Source organism: Anguilla anguilla, chromosome 12 (genome assembly GCF_013347855.1).
Source record: "Anguilla anguilla isolate fAngAng1 chromosome 12, fAngAng1.pri, whole genome shotgun sequence".
NCBI lineage: Eukaryota > Metazoa > Chordata > Actinopteri > Anguilliformes > Anguillidae > Anguilla > Anguilla anguilla.
Window position 1 is genome coordinate 34776831 of NC_049212.1, and position 18593 is coordinate 34795423.

Sequence of the window (18593 nt, forward strand, 5' to 3'; positions counted from 1 at the left end):
TTCGAAGAGCAGGTATTTGTATTTTTTTCTCCCAAAATTCTAAGTCAGCGTTCTAGAACACCACTGCTTTCAATTGCCAGTAGTGACTGTGACATCAGCATTAGAATGTTCAGTTAAGAACATTCTAATGACACATTTGTGATCGGACACTGTAAAGGGCTAACGGGTTCACATGCGAAGGGGACCGGCTGAATACAGCCACGGCCATGCGGTTAGCACCAGCACAGACAGAAGGAGCTTAGCTGACTGCTACAGTACGTGAGGGGGGCAAGCCTCCCGCATTAAGCCCAGGGACCATGCCTGTGAACACGACTGAACTCCAGCCATGGCTTAATGGGGGGACGCAGCCAAGAAACGCATATATAACTGAACAGGGCCTCGTCTCCCCAAAACCTCTGTACTGCAAAGATCAACCTGCCACTTCAAGATGATCCAAGTCTCCCAGTACAAGTGTTTGGTGAAAACAGGCGCAGAGTAGTGATCCGAACATGAATTTTGCGGGATGCGTCTGAACTGTTATTTACCATTCTCCCCTCACACTCTCTCTGTGACCAAAGGCAAGCTTATAAAGGACTGGTTAAGAGAAACCCTTGACTGCTGGTTTACTCAAATGTGACAATGGCTTCACCATGACCTGTAGGGTCAATGACATTGCTGCTGTTTGATACAAACACCAACAGAATGATTAGCCACAGGCAATAACCATTGTAACAGGTGGCAGTAAAGCCCCCTATTTTTTCAGTGTGGACTGTGCTCACGTGGTAATAAGTTCCCGTATTTCCCTCACAAATTCAATCGTAACAGGATTCGGACAACATCTTTTGCAAGGAGCACCTGTTGAAAACTGTTTTTTCCAGTTAGCGCACGTCAATTTTCAAGAGAAAATTCTCCAAAAAAAATGGGAGCACAGTAGACCCCTGTAACATCACTCAGAAACACCCAAAACCAAAACACTGAACCCCTTGCTCACTCTCCATGTGAAGGGGTCACTCCTGCTAAAACACGGCCCCTCATGCATCTTGAGTCTTGACACGCTTTTGTCTTGACACTGCCGTTGTAACCACGAGCAAAAAGGGTACAACGTTGCTTTTTAGTAAACAGCCAGCTGTATAAGCCGGCTGTATGTAAAATAATGTAACTGCGCAAGTCGCTCAGGATAAGAGTGACGGCTAAATGCATACAACGTAAAATGAAGTTGGTGGGTAGATGACAGGTAGGCCTACTACGCGGTGCGTATAAGCACCGGAATGATTGACACGTGATCAAGGTTAGTTCTGTCCAAATTAATAAAACAAAACCCGAGAAACATCCGCTACGAATAATTTGCTGTTTTCCCCAAAAAAAAACAAGCACTGTTATGAACTACGAACATACCTGAAAATTGACTTCACCGTAACTACAAGATCACGTGCTTCGCCATCTTAAACTTTGACTTTACTAACAGTGTAATAACGATACGTTGCTTGACTGAAAGAATGTTTCTTCATAGTAAATCAATACCAACAGATCAACAGTCAAGCAATATCCTTGTGCGCGGAGGGTGGGAGATTATTTATGAATAGAATTGTATTCGTTCAAGTCATTCAGTGAATAAAACATTATCGAGTTGGTCATACAGGTGATCACAGTGGTTTGTAGATACCGCCATCCGGGGCAGTTGTGCCTTAGACAATCTTCAGTTGCCACCATACGTCGCACAGCTCTTACGTTTCCCACGACTTAACTTATAGCCAGCTAACACTTCGAGTTCGGAGTGTTTTTCCAGTAACACTAGCTAACATACAAGTAGTAGCAATATGTTCCTCAAACAGACAATCCACTGGTATATACTGGCTAGTTGGCGAGCCAAGTGTTGATCTGAAGTACTCGATCACTCAACATGACGGTTAGCCAAGTTCCTGAACTTCAGACACCGAATCAAAACAATGCGTTTTTCTCCTGACATGCAGCACATCTGTGAATTTGCAAATTCATGTTATCTTGCCAGGCGGCTTTATTTATCCGTGTCTTGGCTTAGCTAGCTACCCAGCCAACATCAACGATAATCAGGGTCCTGCGAGCTATAATGTTAAGCAAGACTACGAGGGAGGTCGTAGTGAACGCAAGGCCTAACTTAGCTAGCTGATAGCACCGCTCATTCATTAGATGAACAAACAGAACTGTAACGTTAATTCGGCCGAAGGCCCCAAGCAAACACTTACAACACCACAAAGTTAACGTCAGCCAGCTAACTAGCAATCAATCATCCCAAACAAACACAATATGCAGCCAATGCATCGGTAACGTTGTTACCCTGGTTAGCTAGCTAGGGCTACGAAGAATACTAAACTTGGAAGCCTGTTCATGAAGTGGGGAGATATCTGGGTGGTGGAGGCCCCATTTAAAAAGATGATTGCTTGTCGGTCCAAATCCCTCTCGCCTGGTCTTAGCTTTTTTAGACAAATGAGATTAATTTAGAGGTCCGTGTGCTATCAAACTAATGGCCGTTCATATAGTTAGTGCTAGAGAGTTGGCGGTTGTACGACTGACCCAATATTACAGGCCTAACTGCGAATGAGCACAGAGTAATGCAGGCTTGGACACTCGTTGTGTTGTACACGTTACGTCCACAAATGTCTGATATTTTGACCTGGTATGGACACTTCATCAAGATACCTGGGCATCCGTCCACTCTGCGGCCTACAATAGCTAACTAGAGCTCAGGAGTTAGAAGGCGATTAGCGCACATGACCGTAGCACCAGCTAGCCACCCAACATCTCCATACAAATACAAAGCACATTTACCGACCAAAAAAAGGCAACTTACCTCCTGATTAAAAGCGTTAACGGCATCCATTGTCTCTCCACACGATGGCCGCTTCCCTGGCCTCGTTCAATACCTTATACCGTGAAATGTTTATCCCCGGACAGGCCGGTCAAACATGTCCGCATCCAGCAGATCGCGGCGCGGAGGGTATGGCGGCGAGTGCGGGGCAGCATGGGATTGGTGTACTTCTTTATCTGACCACATGGTGTCAGTATTAGCAACAAGTTGAGTCTCTTTACCTAGTGCTCTGTGACGATGCCACAATGAAATGACAAGGGGCGATATACTGCAGGTACAAAATCTACATTGGTTTTGTGTAGTCGAACTATGATATGGTATATGGGAGTGGTTACTACTTCTATTATTATTATTATTATTATTATTCCTTTCTCAAACCCAAGGACACATTATAGAGCAGTGACGTTTATTAACAGTAGTCACTGACACATCCATACCTGCCTCTTAAAGAGTGTTTTGTATCTGTTGGACAGGTGTTTGGGTTTTTTTTTTATTATGGTGAGAATTCTTCACATTTGCATCTGATATCACTTATTTTAAAGAGTTGGAATGACACATTACTGTGTTGGCCAAAACTATCTATAATGATTTGATGATTAATCCCAGTCTGATCACATTTCTCGTATCTACATGGCAACTAACGTGGATTGTTTTGTTTAAAAAATGACCACTTTGCATGACACCACCTAGGGGCACTAACATGCAGCTGGTTGTCTGATTGGTGAGTTAGTAGACTATTGAGACTATTTTCCGAGAGGAAAATACAAAACTTGAATGCATTATTCAGTTTAGTCGCAGACAAAATTATATTTATCAATGTGCATTAACAAAAAGACATAACCACAACAGTTTAACAGAGTAACACAACTTATTTGTAATAAATGTATATGGTGATACATGAAACTACATAAGTTATTAAGTACCTTATTATGTGGAAATGCAAAACACTTGCAAGCACACATCTACAGAAATAGAAAGTGCTCATGACAATTCAGCTGCCGTACTTATATTTTAAATATCACACATGACAAAGGATGGTTTCTCCTGCACTTCTGTTACTTAGTTATATTTCAGAATGGGATGGGGGAGGAGGGAGACTGGGGTGGGTGGGAAAATGGTGGGGGTGGGGGGGTGGGTGGAGGTGGTGTATTTAAAAGCAGTGGAATGTAATTGGGTTTCATTATTACAACCCAGAAGAAGAATGAAGCTATGGCCCCAAGAAAACGCCTACTTTCTGATTCCAGCACAGTAACTTTAGGGATAACAGTCATTTTAAGGAACCTGTTCGTCTGTATTCGTACCCACAACTGCGGATGAGATCCCACATCCACATCCCTTTTTTGCATTGGATTTGGCTATTGTCAAACTTTAGTGATAAATAATACATTGCTATAGAACTGGTCATACGTACAGAAGTTACTGTCAAGCCAGGCTGCTCTGCGTTTCAGCCGGTGATGTGCCCGTTGCGTAAAACTGCTCATGCGCAGGCTGACTCAAGAGTAGCACGTAGATTCCAAAACTTCGGATTGGCCAGGTGGTGCAAGTTCCGCTGAACCTTAGCTAATTATTTTGCGTTAGGACAGGGACCTGGCAGGAGGGTCTTTGCTTCGGAGGACCCTGGCTGATTGCGCGGTTCCCATTTGAAGGGAAGCCGGCGGTGGACGCAGCGTTACTCAAAGGCAGTCAGTGAGTGCAGTCTGTTCAGGAGCGGCGTAAGGAATGCCTGCAGCAGTCAAAGACAAGGAGATGGTAATAGATGGACCCCGACTTTTTGGTCTGAAAACTCCGGCTTGTTCCAGTATTCCAGGTTTTTTCCAAGCACCTTTCAATGGCTGTGCTCCGACGGATATGTTGCACAACTTTTACTGCACCAAAAAAGTTGGACATTATCTCATTGGAAAGACCCTTGGGGAAGGCTCATTCGCCAAAGTTCGGGAGGGTCTCCACGTGATAACCGATGAAAAGGTATTTTATATTTAGGCTATGTGGTTATTTTATTCATATTTTTCGTATAGCTAATAATGAACGTGTGCATGTCCGACACGCCTTTTTATATAGCCTACTTGAAGAGAACATTACTTGAACAGTGAAGCCAGTCCTCTTCTTATCATATAAAGTTAAAATTGCAAAAGTTAATCATAACATTTTTTTAAAAGTCTGATGTAATAGTACTATACTTGACTTTCGTTTTTAGTTTTATTAACAAGGCTAGGTTTCGTCCTTTAAACTTAGTAGCTTACAGTAGCCTATTTATATCAATGAAGTTATGTTCAATGTCCTGGATAAAATGTGTGCCGTTAAAATGGACAATGTTTGTAATGCCTGGAGGCTATAAGAATGTTGACAAAGGCTTTAAAACCAAAGAGAGTTATTTTTAAAACCTTTAGTTCCATTTTTTCCTGACGCAAAATGATGCTATAATTTTATATCGGGGTGCTGTCTTTAGTAGCCTAAATAGAAGGGGTCGCCCGTACAGTTCCTTGTTTGTTGAATCTGACAGCTGTTATCAAGGAAGACACGTATAAGCGCTCAGTGAGGATGCACATTAATCACGGATTACCTCAGAGAATATGATCAATTTAGTTCAGGACCTGGAAACGCTTCTTAACGAAATTATGTTTCATGGCTTTATGAGTCTTTAGATTGCGCGATTCTCCAGCTGGTCAATATTTTGGTTACGATTTGAAGCCGTCTCCACTTGCTTGTAGCCTACTCCTATACAATATAAAGACGTCTCACTTTGAAGTAATCTGATTGTACTCACATAGGAACTAAACTCATGTTCTACATGTCGCAGTGTATTTTAAAGTGATGATTGTTTTAATGAAATAACATAGGAGATCACTGCCTTTATTAAGGATTATTATAATTATTTTAAACCAAGCCCGGGCTTGATGGAGCTAACGGTTAATTTGCATATTTGAAAAACAAGCGCTTTGTGTCTGGGCGACCTGGAACCATCACTTAGAGTAGCAATAAAGGTGGAGTTCCCCCTGTGCCCCCGTAAATAAACCGTAATTTATAGTGCAATGAGGTGTGCCTTGTTAATTTGCTGCCGTCTTTCAATAATAATAAAAAATAAAATAAAAATTATTGTCTATCCTGTCACTTGGAAATTCAAACAGTGGAGTTTTTGGTTGGGGGCCTGGCATTGGACACAATATTTGATTCATCGCCGAACCTGTTGCTCTGAACCACTGCCCTTGAAACGTGTCTGAGACACTCCCAGCTGATTTTCCGTGATCATCCGGCCTAAATCAACACAGTTCAGGGAATTATTGTGCGCATGTGTTTGCGTGCGCATGCGTTACTGCGACTGATCCATGCACATCGGTCTGCAGGATGCGGGAGGGGCAGAGACGGATGGTGTTGCTTGCAATTGGTTAAAAACACTTCTGCCTTTCAAATCTCTCAAATTTCACTAGAGGATAGGATGTCAAAGAGTGGGATTTGCAGTCTGCAGTGAGATGCCTCTCCTTTGATCCTGGCTGGTGATTGACAGTTAGGGCCTGGGATCTTTTAGCTCAGAAGGGACTAGGTGCAATAAGGAAGATGGATTTGTAACAAGTTAAAAAAGTCACAGACCATCTTGTCGGATTAGAAATTAAGACACAGACAGGGATAAAGGGGGGAAACAGCTCAGAATTGCTGCAGTAATCTGGTTTTAGCCTATTTGATTCCTTTAACATACCATAGACAGTTTGACTGAGTAATCCTCTCACTCATATAAAAGAAAGTAATTCATGGGTTCTCATATTTAATTTTTACCAGTCACATTGACATTTGTCTGTAGTCAATGGAAATGGTAAATGGACTGCATTTATATAGCGCTTATATCCAAAGCGCTTTACAATTGATGCCTCTCATTCACCAGAGCAGTTAGGGGTCAGGTGTCTTGCTCAAGGACACTTCAACATGCCCAGGGTGGGGTTTGAACCGGCAACCCGCCGACTGCCAGACAATCGCTCTTACCTCCTGAACTGTGCCGCCCAGCTAATTTTCATTATTTTTAAATGTTTTGAGGTTAGCTATTAGCCTTAAAAGGAATGCAAAAGTTCAGAATGATTTCTCCAGGGGGTCTGGGTGACAAATGGACTGGGAATTTGTTTCCTTTAAACTGAAGTCAGTTCGGTGTTCTAATGCGTCCGTCTCTTCCCGATTTAGCCAGCCAGAATCCCCAATACTAATCGCAAAAGACATGTTATAAATAAAAAATAAAAAAATCAGAGTAACCTTGAAATGAAAATGCCGGATGTATGCTTCGGGGATGCATCGCAGGTTCACCCAGATGCTGTGTCTGAGCTGTGACGCTGAGCTCAGGGGAGTGTGTTGTAAGACACACTTCCACAGCGTGCGTGCGAGCTGACTCGCACGTTACCGTCTGTATTTATTTGCCGTTCTTTATATCTTATCAAAAATTCCTGTTATCTCTCTCTCACTCACTCTCTCTCACACTCTTTCTCACTCACTCACACACTCACTGACTCACTCACTCTCCTTCACCCAGGTGGCCATCAAGGTGATTGACAAGCACAAAGTGAAGAATGACGACTACGTGATGAAGAACCTGTACCGGGAGGGGCACATCCACCAGATGATCCGGCACCCCAACATTGCCCAGCTGCTGGACGTCATGGAGACGGACAACAACTACTACCTGGTGACGGAGCTGTGCCTGGGCGGGAACCTGATGAGCCGCATCTACGAGCGGAGGCACCTGGAGGAGCGGGAGGTGCAGAAGTACATCCGCCAGCTCATCATGGCGGTGGAGCACCTGCACAGGGCGGGCGTGGTTCACAGGTCAGCGTCTCGCATGCACACGCACACGCTTACGCACGCACGCACACACAAGCAAACACGCACGCACCCGGACGCACACGCACGCACAAGCACACACACAAACACGCACGCTCGTGCGCACACACACATATGCACGCACGCACACACACATGCATGCACACACACACGCATGCATACACACTCACACACGCACACACACACACAAGCACACACACAAACACGCACACATGCACACACACACACGCACACACACAAACACACAGGCATGTACACACACATGCACGCACACTCACACACACACACACACAAAAATTTCATTCAGGAAAGGGCCCAAAATATACTTAGGCCCTTATTGAAAAACTGCCACCCCTAAAGGAATGAATGCTCTTTAGTATACAGAGTGTCTGAGTGAGGTCTTTGCAGTCTGCTTGTGTGGAGATGGAGATGCTCACATTGATTATTGCCCTGCCTGTAACTGTTCTGCTTAATGTATACTACAGAGACCTGAAGATAGAAAACCTTCTGCTGGATGAAAATGACAACATAAAACTCATAGGTAATTGAACAACATGAGAGAAAAATATATATACATGTGTAAAAATGATTGTATATATGCACGCAGACATATTTATGTATAGACACACACACACACATATATATTACAAAGTTTTGAATAAAACATGTTATTCAATACAGCATATACTTGGTTTTTGTTTTTTTACGTCATTAAACAGAAACATTTGTAGATATCTAATTTAGTATGAAGGATTCAGATAATGTGGACCTGTTTCATCACCGGGCTTGTTGAACAGCTCTTATTAAGAACAGGGATTGGGCTGAGAAGCGGTTCCCATTAACCAGCAGTACTATAAAAACCTCCCTCCTCCCACCCCCACCCCTCATACAGATTTTGGGCTCAGTAACTCGGCTGGGATTTTGGGGTACACTGATCCGTTCAGTACACAGTGTGGCAGTCCAGCTTACGCCGCCCCAGAACTCCTGAACCGGCAGAAGTACGGGCCTAAAGTCGACGTCTGGTCCATGTGAGTGCGCTGCTTTAACTCCCCGTTAAGTCAAAGTAGAGACTACACAGTCAAAACAGCAGCTTACAACTTTCAGTTTGATACAGGGTGGAAAAAAAGCTAAATGACTCTATCAGCAAGACTTCCAGAAGTACATACTTGCTCTACCCAAAATACAGAACGAGTGCATCCACTTGTTTTCGTAATGAACACGATTCAAGCCAACATTGATTTTAGAAATAGATTAGAAATGTGAAGGGTTTAAAGGGATGTGTCTGTTTACACCGTTTATACTATCAAGTTTGAAAAAGGACAAAGCTGTTTGGAGCACTGTTTTATGCATGTGTGAGTGCGAGTGTAAAGTGTGTTTTTGTGTCTCCAGAGGGGTGAACATGTACGCCATGTTGACGGGGATGCTGCCCTTCACCGTGGAGCCCTTCAGTCTCACTTCACTGCACGGGAAGATGGTGAACAAGGAGATGAACCCCCTCCCCCCTGACCTCTCCCCTGGTACGATGCACACACACACACAAACACACACACACCTACACAACTACACACACACAAACACACACACACCTACACAACTATACACACACACACACACCTACACAACTACACACACACACGCACACACACCTACACAACTATACACACACACACACCTACACAACTACACACACACAAACACACACACACACGCACACACACACACACACATAGTAAAGAACTTCACACTTGTACATGGAAAATCATAACCAGAGGGAAAAGTTCTCTTTTTTGGGGGTTCACAAGCTTATCTTCACGAGGAAGGCTTTCAAATTTCGAAGAGCTATTGACCTCATACAGGTCTAGCCATATGATTTACTACATCCCTGCCTCATCTACCTCATTTTGCACTCACCCGCAAGCCAGTGACTAGTCTACAAACTACAGGCTACAAACTAACTAGGCCAATGGCTATACATTACGCGGGCAAAGTGGTAAGCAAACCGTGACTGTTTTTTTATGCTTTAGGCATAGTAAGGAAGCCTATAGGATGGCTATTTTACACAGTGCAGTCCGTAAGCAAGCTGTGGATGATTTGCCTGGTGACAGGCCGTAAATAAGCCAGGGGACTATTTTCCTCACTACACGTTACATAACAGGACAGCATGCAACCGTAGCACCTATCACATGAGCGCTGTGTCAAAACTGGTGACTGCTGGCAATCTGTAGATACCTGGTTCACTGTTTGCAGGAACAGATCCAAATGGAACCCAAAGAACCGTAGTCGACTTGAACCCGTGCAGCCCATTGGTGGGACAAAGCCACCTCTGTGAACGCTTGACCATAGGCTCAGATCAGGCCCCTACAGGCCCCTGGCTGTGCTCGTGGCAGGGGCCTCAACCCACTGCAGCACTTAGGAGTTCAGTAGTAGTGCTTTCAGTTCTGCTGTCAGGTGCCTTTCAGGTGGGCTGCGCACCTCCGTGCTCCTTGGCTGTGCTCACATCCCCGCTCAGAATACTGCACGAATGCCACAGTTTTGATCAAGGCACAGTTTCCTCCAACTTCACGGTTCTGTCTGCAGTCTTGCGTGCTGTTTGTTTCTTGCTGCCCCTTAGCTTGGAAATGTCTGTTGCATAGATGATACAATATTTCAAACTTGAAAGCTTCCTACAGCTTGAATGGTTCTTTGAACAGTCTTATTTTATTGAATCTTTGACTTGTGATGTCCTTAAAAATGTTACTGAATGCAGACTTTGTACCCCTAGTGAAGAGAGAGAGTGGATCAGTAGAGGGTAAAAGGGAAATTTAGTTTTATATATAAATGCTGGTATTGTTAATTGTGAAGAAGTTCCTGAAAATGTACGTCGACCAATCATACTGTCTTTTAACATGGCAATGCAAGCTGCCAGGTTACTTGCAGTGTATATTTTAACAAATATAGTTTTTATTTTTGTTTAAATAACAAAGTCTTACTGTTTCCCGTCAGACTAGTAATTATTTTCTGATATATAGTATTTCACATTTGTGAGAATCCCAAGGCAGATTTGGGTCAGTGTAGAATTTGCTTTCTTAATTGCCCAATGTACTACATTATACATGCTATCTGCATTGGCCACCATAAAATACATTTGCATGACTCCGAGAAGAACCGGTTTGATTTCATTGTTGGACTCATTTCAGAAATTTTAAAATCGAAACAGATAACAGTAAGCTAAAAAAAAAAAAAAAAACCAAAAATATGTTTATAACCTGTGCCTAGAAATAGTATTTAAAATAAATTCTTCACTGGTGTGGATAGCTAGAAAGCACCCGAAAGCCCTGGATCTCCTGCATGCAGGTGAACTTTATGAAGTCACATTCATAAAATATGAAACTGTCCTCTGTCCTCTGGGTATCCAGAAGGCCGAGCTGAATGTATGGGAACATTATGTACAAACCTCTGGCTTTTATTTCTTCTCTCAGGCAATGCAAAGAATGATGTTCCACTGTTTTTCTTTTTTCATAGAAAAGCAGGCAGTCACCTGAGGTACAGTACATGGCACAAAGCACTTTGTTGTACGTCGCTCTGGATAAGAGCGTCTGCCAAATGCCTGTAATGTAAAGTAATGTAAACCTGTTTTCATTGTGCCACAACCAGCACCTCATCTTTAGAACCGTATCCGTATCACAAGGTTTTTTCCCCATATGTACATACGAATTAGATTTACTGCATTTTGGGTTCTTTGCCATGCTTTCTGTTTACTGTTTACTCCTGTTTCCCTTTCATAGGGGCTGCGATGCTACTGAGGAACCTGCTGGAACCGGACCCAGTGAAGCGGCCAACCATCCAACAGGTGGTGACCAATCCATGGCTGCACGGTGGTCAAGTACCAACAAACTTAGCCTACATGAACAGGTGAGGCGGCCGTCGGCATGCGGTTGGAACCCTCACACGGGTGAGTCACGAGGAACGAGGTGCCCCGGAAATCAGCCCCCCCAGAAGCCGTGGGTCAGGTGTGCATGCAGGGGAAACGGAAACGGAACGGAGTGTAGCACAGTGGGTAAGGAACTGGGCTTGTAACCGAAAGGTTGCAGGTTCGATTCCCGGGTAGGACACTGCCGTTGTACCCTTGAGCAAGGTACTTAACCGAAATTGCTTCAGTATATATCCAGCTGTATAAATGGATACGTAATGTAAAAGTTGTGTAAGTCGCTCTGGATAAAAGCGTCTGCTAAATGCCTGTAATGTAATGAAAGGGAGAAAATATCTATCATCTTGGGAGAGGGAAGCACATTGTGATTGCATGCCATAATTGAAGCTACCACGGCCATAACTTGTGGCAGACCACTCACAGATTGAAACTCTTTTTATTTTCATTCCTTTCTTTGTTAATAACATAACTTTAAATATTCTTTAAAAAAGAACTAAGTACAAACATCTCTAATATAGTTCATGGTCCATGTAAATGGATGCAAAGGATCTGCCGTGCTTATGTGAGTCGTCACACTAAGACAGGTTGAATTAGAATTTGGATTTGGATTGGATAGCCGTCCTCCTCACGTCCCTCTCCATTTGACAGGATCCACAATAGGGACATAAACCACGTGGTGGTCCTGCACATGACGGAGAAACTGGGCTACAAGTACACCGATGTCCTGAGCACTGTGAACAAGAACCGGGCCTCCTGCGTGCTGGCCACCTACTTCCTGCTCAACAAGAAGATGGATCGCCTGTTCAAGGTCAACATGGTGAGCAGGAGGGCCCTCGTGGGCACCACCCAAGGGTGTAATCCACGAGGGGGGTAGGCAGGGGTTACGACCACTGCGATATTACAAAACAGGCCAAATATAACCCCCCTCCCCTAATAACATAGCATGATGATGAGAAAAGTAATTTGTATGTTTTACGTGCATCAATTTCATAATGAGTTATTTATTTAATTATTTAAGAAGAATGTAATATATACTTCCCTTGGTTCACCAACCATGCAAACGCCTGGTTTTAACGCAGTCAGAATTTACTAACACTTATCGCATGTGTGCATGTGTGCATTACATTGCATTACAGGCATTTAGCAGACGCTCTTATCCAGAGCTACTTACACATTTTCACATAGCAAATCCTTTTATACGACAGCAAATCTGTTTATACGTATGCAAGCTTTGACCAATTCCTTTTTAAAAAAAAAATGTTTGTTTGGATGTATGTATGTTTTACAATCAGTGTGCCAGAATGCATTTCACACTGACTTCATGGCATAGCGGATTGCCTTTCCCCCCCCCCCCCCCCCCCCCCCCCCCAGGAGCCTGTGGAGAAAGAGAAGACGGAGCCTGCTCAGACTCGCTGGGTCACACTGAACGGAAAACTGAACATCCAGCCCACGCAGGAGCCGGCCTACCTGGCTAAGATGAAGGACTCTGTACTCAACCCAGGTGAGCAGGAGCGAGGTGCGGAGGGAGGCTTCTAAGCCAGGAGCTGTGACGCAGCGCACGGATTGGCTCGCCAGGTCACGTAGCCGAAGCTCAGGCCACCCCCCCCCCCCCCACCCCCCCCTCTGGTGGGTGTTTATGTCCAGGCTTTGGCCCAGTGCTGGATGCTCTCCGGCCTGTAGATAAAACGAGGGCGAGGCAGGATGGGCTGAATGGCTCGTTCTCCTCATTATTTGTGTTCCGGTGTTCTTTATGCTTGCGAGATGTGTTCTCACCCCGGGTTCGTCCTCGTCAGTTTGGGAGCTCTCAGGAGGCCACAGATCGTCCTTTGAGAGCGTGGGGTTATGCGGGAGCGAGGATGCCCTCTCCGGTGATGGCCAGTCAGCAAAATTAATTAAAAACATCCGTGCCATGCATTTTTAACCCAATTTAGTGAAAATCTGACTTTGCATCAAAAGTCCCAAAGTTGATGGTATTGGAAAAAAAAAAAACACACAACAGTCATTACGCAGCAATATCAGTACATTGAAAATAAAACGCCAAATTCAAGTCAAGTCATTTAAAAGAAAGAATATGAATTTGGGATACTGAAACTAAATCTACTGAAAAATATCAGGCACATACAGTGCCCTCCAAAAGCATGGTAATAGTAGAGTGAAATTAGTTTTTTTTGCTATATGCTTATGGAATTTGGATTTGATCTCAAATCCATATAAGACCATAAGCTTTTATTTCATGGTAGTTTCACGTGTATATGTTTCATAGAAACAGCTCTTTTCCCCCCCAAATAACAAATTTCACTCTACCATTCCCATCATTTTTGGAGGGCACTGTATAAGATAATTAGCACCAGCGCACATCAGTGCCAACCCAATCAATATTCAGTGTCATAATCACAATTATTTTCTTAAAAATTTTTCCCACATCTCGAGTCACTGTTGTGTCAATCACTCCCACACCCCAGGAGAGCAGCTGCTTACACTTTCCTGGTGCACTTTCCTGTGAGCCAGTGAATACATCAGACCCAGCACATTATTTACTGCATATAATCTGATCGCTTGGTTATCATTTAAATGGCCTCGTGTGAACTAAAGTGCTCACAGGCAATGCCACCGCATTACAATAACCGAAAAAACTGTCTGCTGACGGATGATTCCACGTATAACTGGTTTGAAAAAGTGCTTCAGGGCATCGGTCGAAGTCTGCCATATTTGTAGCTTACCGGACCATAGACGTGTCATATAACTCGGCTTTACTTCACAAAAAATCTGAACACAGAGTCATCCATTTCCCAGAAATGACTCGTCTGAGGTCAAGCTCTACATATGTAACGTTATTTACCAAGGCGCCATCTCACAAAGTAGGCAAAGAGTGACATACTTCTCTCTCTCTCTCTCTGGGACTGGTGGAGGGATGGCATGATAAACTTGGCTGGAACAAGCAGTGAGGTGTCAATTCGCAGCTCTGCGACGTTCTCATAACAGCGTGATAATTTTACTGCCACCGAGAGGGTATTCAAAGCGCCTGGTTCACCTGCAGGACTGGAGTGGCTCGAAATGGGAGCCTGCGGGGGTTTTCACAGGGTGGGATTCTCGGGAATGGAAATCAGTCCCAGGCGAAAATCCCAGATGCTGTCGCTGCCGTGCCGGAGTCATGCAAAGTACCGCCGCAGCCTTCCGCCGTTTTTTTTTTTTTAAATCGCACGCACCCGCGACATGGCCGCCCGCGTCAGCGGCGCGGAGCGGCTCCGCGGCGCTCAGAAACATCCGCGCGCGCCAGCCGTGCTGTCGCATGGCTCCCGCGGCGCGGGCGCGATTCAGTTGCCTTCTCCGTTTTCGTGCGAAAAAAACTAACAAAAAGACAGGGAGGAACAATGCTAGTAACAACTGGAGGAAACCCCCCCCACCCCTTCCCCCCTTCCCAAAAAAAAAAACTCCAGAATGAAAATGAAAGGACGAAGAACTGTTGCGAGCAGGCTATACGTTAACTGCAACATACAAAAGCCGTATAGCTCAAAGATTGCTAGATAGAAACTGTGTTGAGGATTTAAGTCTGGAGGGTTTTGGTGAGATACGGATTGTTGTGCGTATCGCTTGGTTTCTTTCCATCTCAGGTCTCCCCCGCCCAGCCATCATTGGCAGGGACTCTGGTCTGTACCTGGGAGGACCTGTGCTCTCCTCTTCACGGGCATACCTGGAGATAAATCCTATTTTGCCCTACACACCTCAGCCAATCAGACGCCTTGAAGCACCACCGCTGTTGTTCGGGGGTCCACTGCAAGGCGGGCTGGGCTTCCCCACCAGTTCTCGAATAATGGGGGTCCCCACAAGCTTTCCTGTCATGGGTGCCCCCACAAGTTCTCGAATAATGGGGGTCCCCACAAGTTTTCCTGTCATGGGTGCCCCCACAAGTTCTCGTATAATGGGGGTCCACACAAGCTCTCGAGTCATGGGGGTCCCCACAAGCTTTCCTATCATGGGTGCCCCCACAAGTTCTCGTATAATGGGGGTCCACACAAGCTCTCGAGTCATGGGGGTCCCCACCAGCTTTCCTGTCATGGGTGCCCCCACAAGTTCTCGTATAATGGGGGTCCACACAAGCTCTCGAGTCATGGGGGTCCCCACAAGCTTTCCTGTCATGGGTGCCCCCACAAGTTCTCGTATAATGGGGGTCCACACAAGCTCTCGAGTCATGGGGGTCCCCACAAGCTTTCCTGCCATGGGTGCCTCCACAAGTTCTCGTATAATGGGGTTCCACACAAGCTCTCGAGTCATGGGGGTCCCCAACAGCTTTTCTGTCATGGGGGCCCCCACAAGCTCTCGAGTTATGGGGCACTCCTGGGACACAAGCTTCCAACAGATGAACACTGGGCAGCAGCAGCTGCCTCCCTGGCTCAGGGTGACCAACGGTTCCCTTCCCCACCACACCCACATCCAGAGGAATGCACCTACCCCCAGCCCCAGCCCCAGCCCCCCAACCTTCACCCTGACAAACCCTGGGGTCCACGCCAGGCTGAACATGGCCTATACGGACCGCCATCAGGACAGGTTCCGGGCCATGGGCATCGGTCAGATACTGAAGAATCAGAACCCGCCACCTGGCCAGATGTTCAGGCCACGCATGGAGCCGATGTCCTCCTCCACCCTGTCCACCTATCACATGCAGACACTGCCCTACTCTGCTTTCAGGACCCTCGGCTGATGCATTCTGGGAGAGCTCCCCCCCCGCTTTGAATTGGGTTCTCTGACACTGATCGCCTCTGCTGGAGCAGGCACTTGGCTTTTTGTCCCATAAGGAAATTCAATCCAAGTGAAACAGAGGGCTTTCAACATGATGCCAACATCTCTTCAAAAATCCCTGTGGGAGTTAATATTGACTTAAGTGTCTCCATATCAGTACACGATGCTTTACCAATTCAGACCAGGGATTACGTGCCTTCTAGCGTGTGGTTCATATGCCTGGATATTTATTTAACATTTTATCATCCCTCTGCAATAGATGGATGACACCATATCTAGGGAGCCATCTTTGAGTCTGCCTTACCATATTGCATTTGAAACCTTAAAGAATTTAAGAGAACAGGATGCATCTGGTATCGGTTTTGTTCTGCAGATCAATTCCGTTTTCATGTTTCAGTCTCAAAGCACGGCACAGACTATAAAGCAGGGTTTTATTTTTCTTTCCCCCAGAACTCGAGCGATAAGATCTATCTTACGGTTTAATCTCTGAGCCATCCATCTATGAACAGGGCACCTCAGACTTCCTCTACGGAGAACATTCTTTGGAAAATTTTGGCTACCTTTGCATTGCAATGGACGACCTGAGTTGGCGTACTTATGGCGCAACTTCATACAGTTTAGCTCAGACTTATTAATTGGCATTTTAATTAGCCATGTCAGGAGCTACAGCTGCACATTTCGTATCTCTGTGTATCTTTTGTGGAAGAATTTCACTGTGATCCAGTATATTAGGCAGCCAACACACTGGCCATCATGGGCTGGAGATACACGCCCCTGACTCAGCCCATCGAGGTGGTAGGCTTTTCATGATTCATGACGGTTTTCATTTTTTTCAAACACCACATCTTTCTTTTGTCATAATGGTGGATTTTAATTTTAATTTTTGTTTTAAAAAAAAAAAAACAAGGTGAGGGGTATGCCAAATTTTAAGAGAATTGCGGATGTTATTATTAGCCTTTATGTTCAAGCAAACCGATTATTTCATCATGACTTGACAAAAATGAAGCGTTCTACAGCTATAGTCAACTGAGTTTGCTTTTTGTGCACACAATGCTCTTTCTATTCAGCACGTGTTAAGGAAATGTGGATGAGTATTCTATTCAAATAATCCATGCAAACTCAAAGATACTGCATTTTGTGTGAATACAGGGGCTAGCCAGACCAAAAAACGCAGTTTGAAGAAGAGTTTGAACTCGTCATTTTAACCGCTTGTGCAAAAATGTTACTTAGCAAGTAGAAAATTACTTTTTTTTATTACCATGTTTAAAGACCGGCATTTCCCAGTGTATGAAGAACCTGTAAAAAAAAACGACTTAACTATTCTCCAGTAGAAATTGGACAGAAATGTAATTTTTTTTGGTAACAAATTTGGTTTAGGCATTGTATTACATTTATTTAGAGTGTAAGAACACGGTTCGTTTCATATAGATCCCCTTGGCATTCAATTTCCTGTGTGGAGTTCAGCACAGAGAATTGAATTCTCAACGGAAATGGCTTGCTGCTTACCTGTATGACCATGGGAGTCAACCTTCAAGCTGCCTCTTTGTTTCTTTGTTTTTCAGATGAGACTGCCACACTGTGTCAGTTTTCACTTTCTGAAAGGCTTTTTACATAGACTGTGTTTATGATACTCTATCTAAAGTAGTATGGAAACCCATGCCTTTAAGGAAGGGTTTTGTAATGTACCGCTTTTACCAAGAGTGAGAATGTTTTCTATCTTTTAAAATTTGTAAATAAATTCTTACCTACAGCTTCTGCTGAACTGACTGTCTCGGTCTCTCTCAAGGTTTCAGTGTCTCAGTAAGCTGCATGCGCGCATGCACACACACACAGGATTTCATACACCAACATTTGAAATGCTATGTCAGAAGTGGCTGTGCTACTAATTTTACATTTGCAAACATTCAATTACAAAGTAACTGACATTTTTACACCTGTTGCCGACAGTTAAGTGTCAGATCTCTCGTCTCAAGAGAGACATCTGTGGTCCGAACTATGGTGACAGCCATGGCCTTTGCACCTTTGAGGCTTTGGAGGTTGGGATGTGGGGACTCCCCACTTTAACCACGCATCCCAGCACAACATAGCCCAAATAATCTGTAGATAAGCCAATAAAAGCCACGTCCCCTTCCCTGTCTGGAGCTTAAGTAGTGCATTTAAACAAATCCTGACTGTAAAATAGCGTACAGTCAGCCCCAGTACTGCAGATTCAACTGTAAAATGAAGCTCATAATGGGGTTGGCTGTAGGCTGCTGCATCTGACTAATCAGAAAATGTGCCACGTTTCCAAATAACCAGGATGTGTTGCCT

The 18593-nt window shown here is 44.6% G+C and overlaps 2 protein-coding genes across 3 annotated transcripts in view; one reads left to right on the forward strand and one right to left on the reverse strand.

The window, feature by feature from the left end:
- Window positions 1-2974, reverse strand: part of LOC118209835 (SR-related and CTD-associated factor 4-like) — a 33887-nt gene extending 30913 nt beyond the window's left edge. For both annotated transcript variants that reach the window (XM_035385522.1, XM_035385521.1), the window contains exon 1: window positions 2807-2974. In XM_035385522.1, the coding sequence (XP_035241413.1) occupies window positions 2807-2836 (30 nt within the window). In that variant the 5' untranslated portion in view covers window positions 2837-2974. The remainder of the gene's footprint in view (window positions 1-2806) is intronic.
- A 1054-nt stretch (window positions 2975-4028) lies between these two features.
- On the forward strand, window positions 4029-18045 carry LOC118208839 (serine/threonine-protein kinase BRSK2-like). The gene is made up of 9 exons (XM_035383763.1): window positions 4029-4789; window positions 7332-7624; window positions 8125-8180; window positions 8532-8667; window positions 9029-9156; window positions 11404-11530; window positions 12195-12363; window positions 12918-13047; window positions 15158-18045. The coding sequence occupies exons 1-9, from the start codon at window positions 4544-4546 to the stop codon at window positions 16243-16245; spliced, it is 2373 nt and encodes a 790-aa protein (XP_035239654.1). The 5' UTR covers window positions 4029-4543; the 3' UTR covers window positions 16246-18045.
- Window positions 18046-18593: the final 548 nt, after the last annotated feature.

Bases quoted from the DNA above. Each gene is read 5' to 3' on its own strand.
- LOC118208839 (XM_035383763.1), top strand. From the start codon at position 4,544: ATGCCTGCAGCAGTCAAAGACAAGGAGATGGTAATAGATGGACCCCGA. The intron at 8,668-9,028 runs GTGAGTGCGCTG...TTGTGTCTCCAG, and splicing joins AAAGTCGACGTCTGGTCCAT to AGGGGTGAACATGTACGCCA. The intron at 11,531-12,194 runs GTGAGGCGGCCG...TCCATTTGACAG, and splicing joins AACTTAGCCTACATGAACAG to GATCCACAATAGGGACATAA.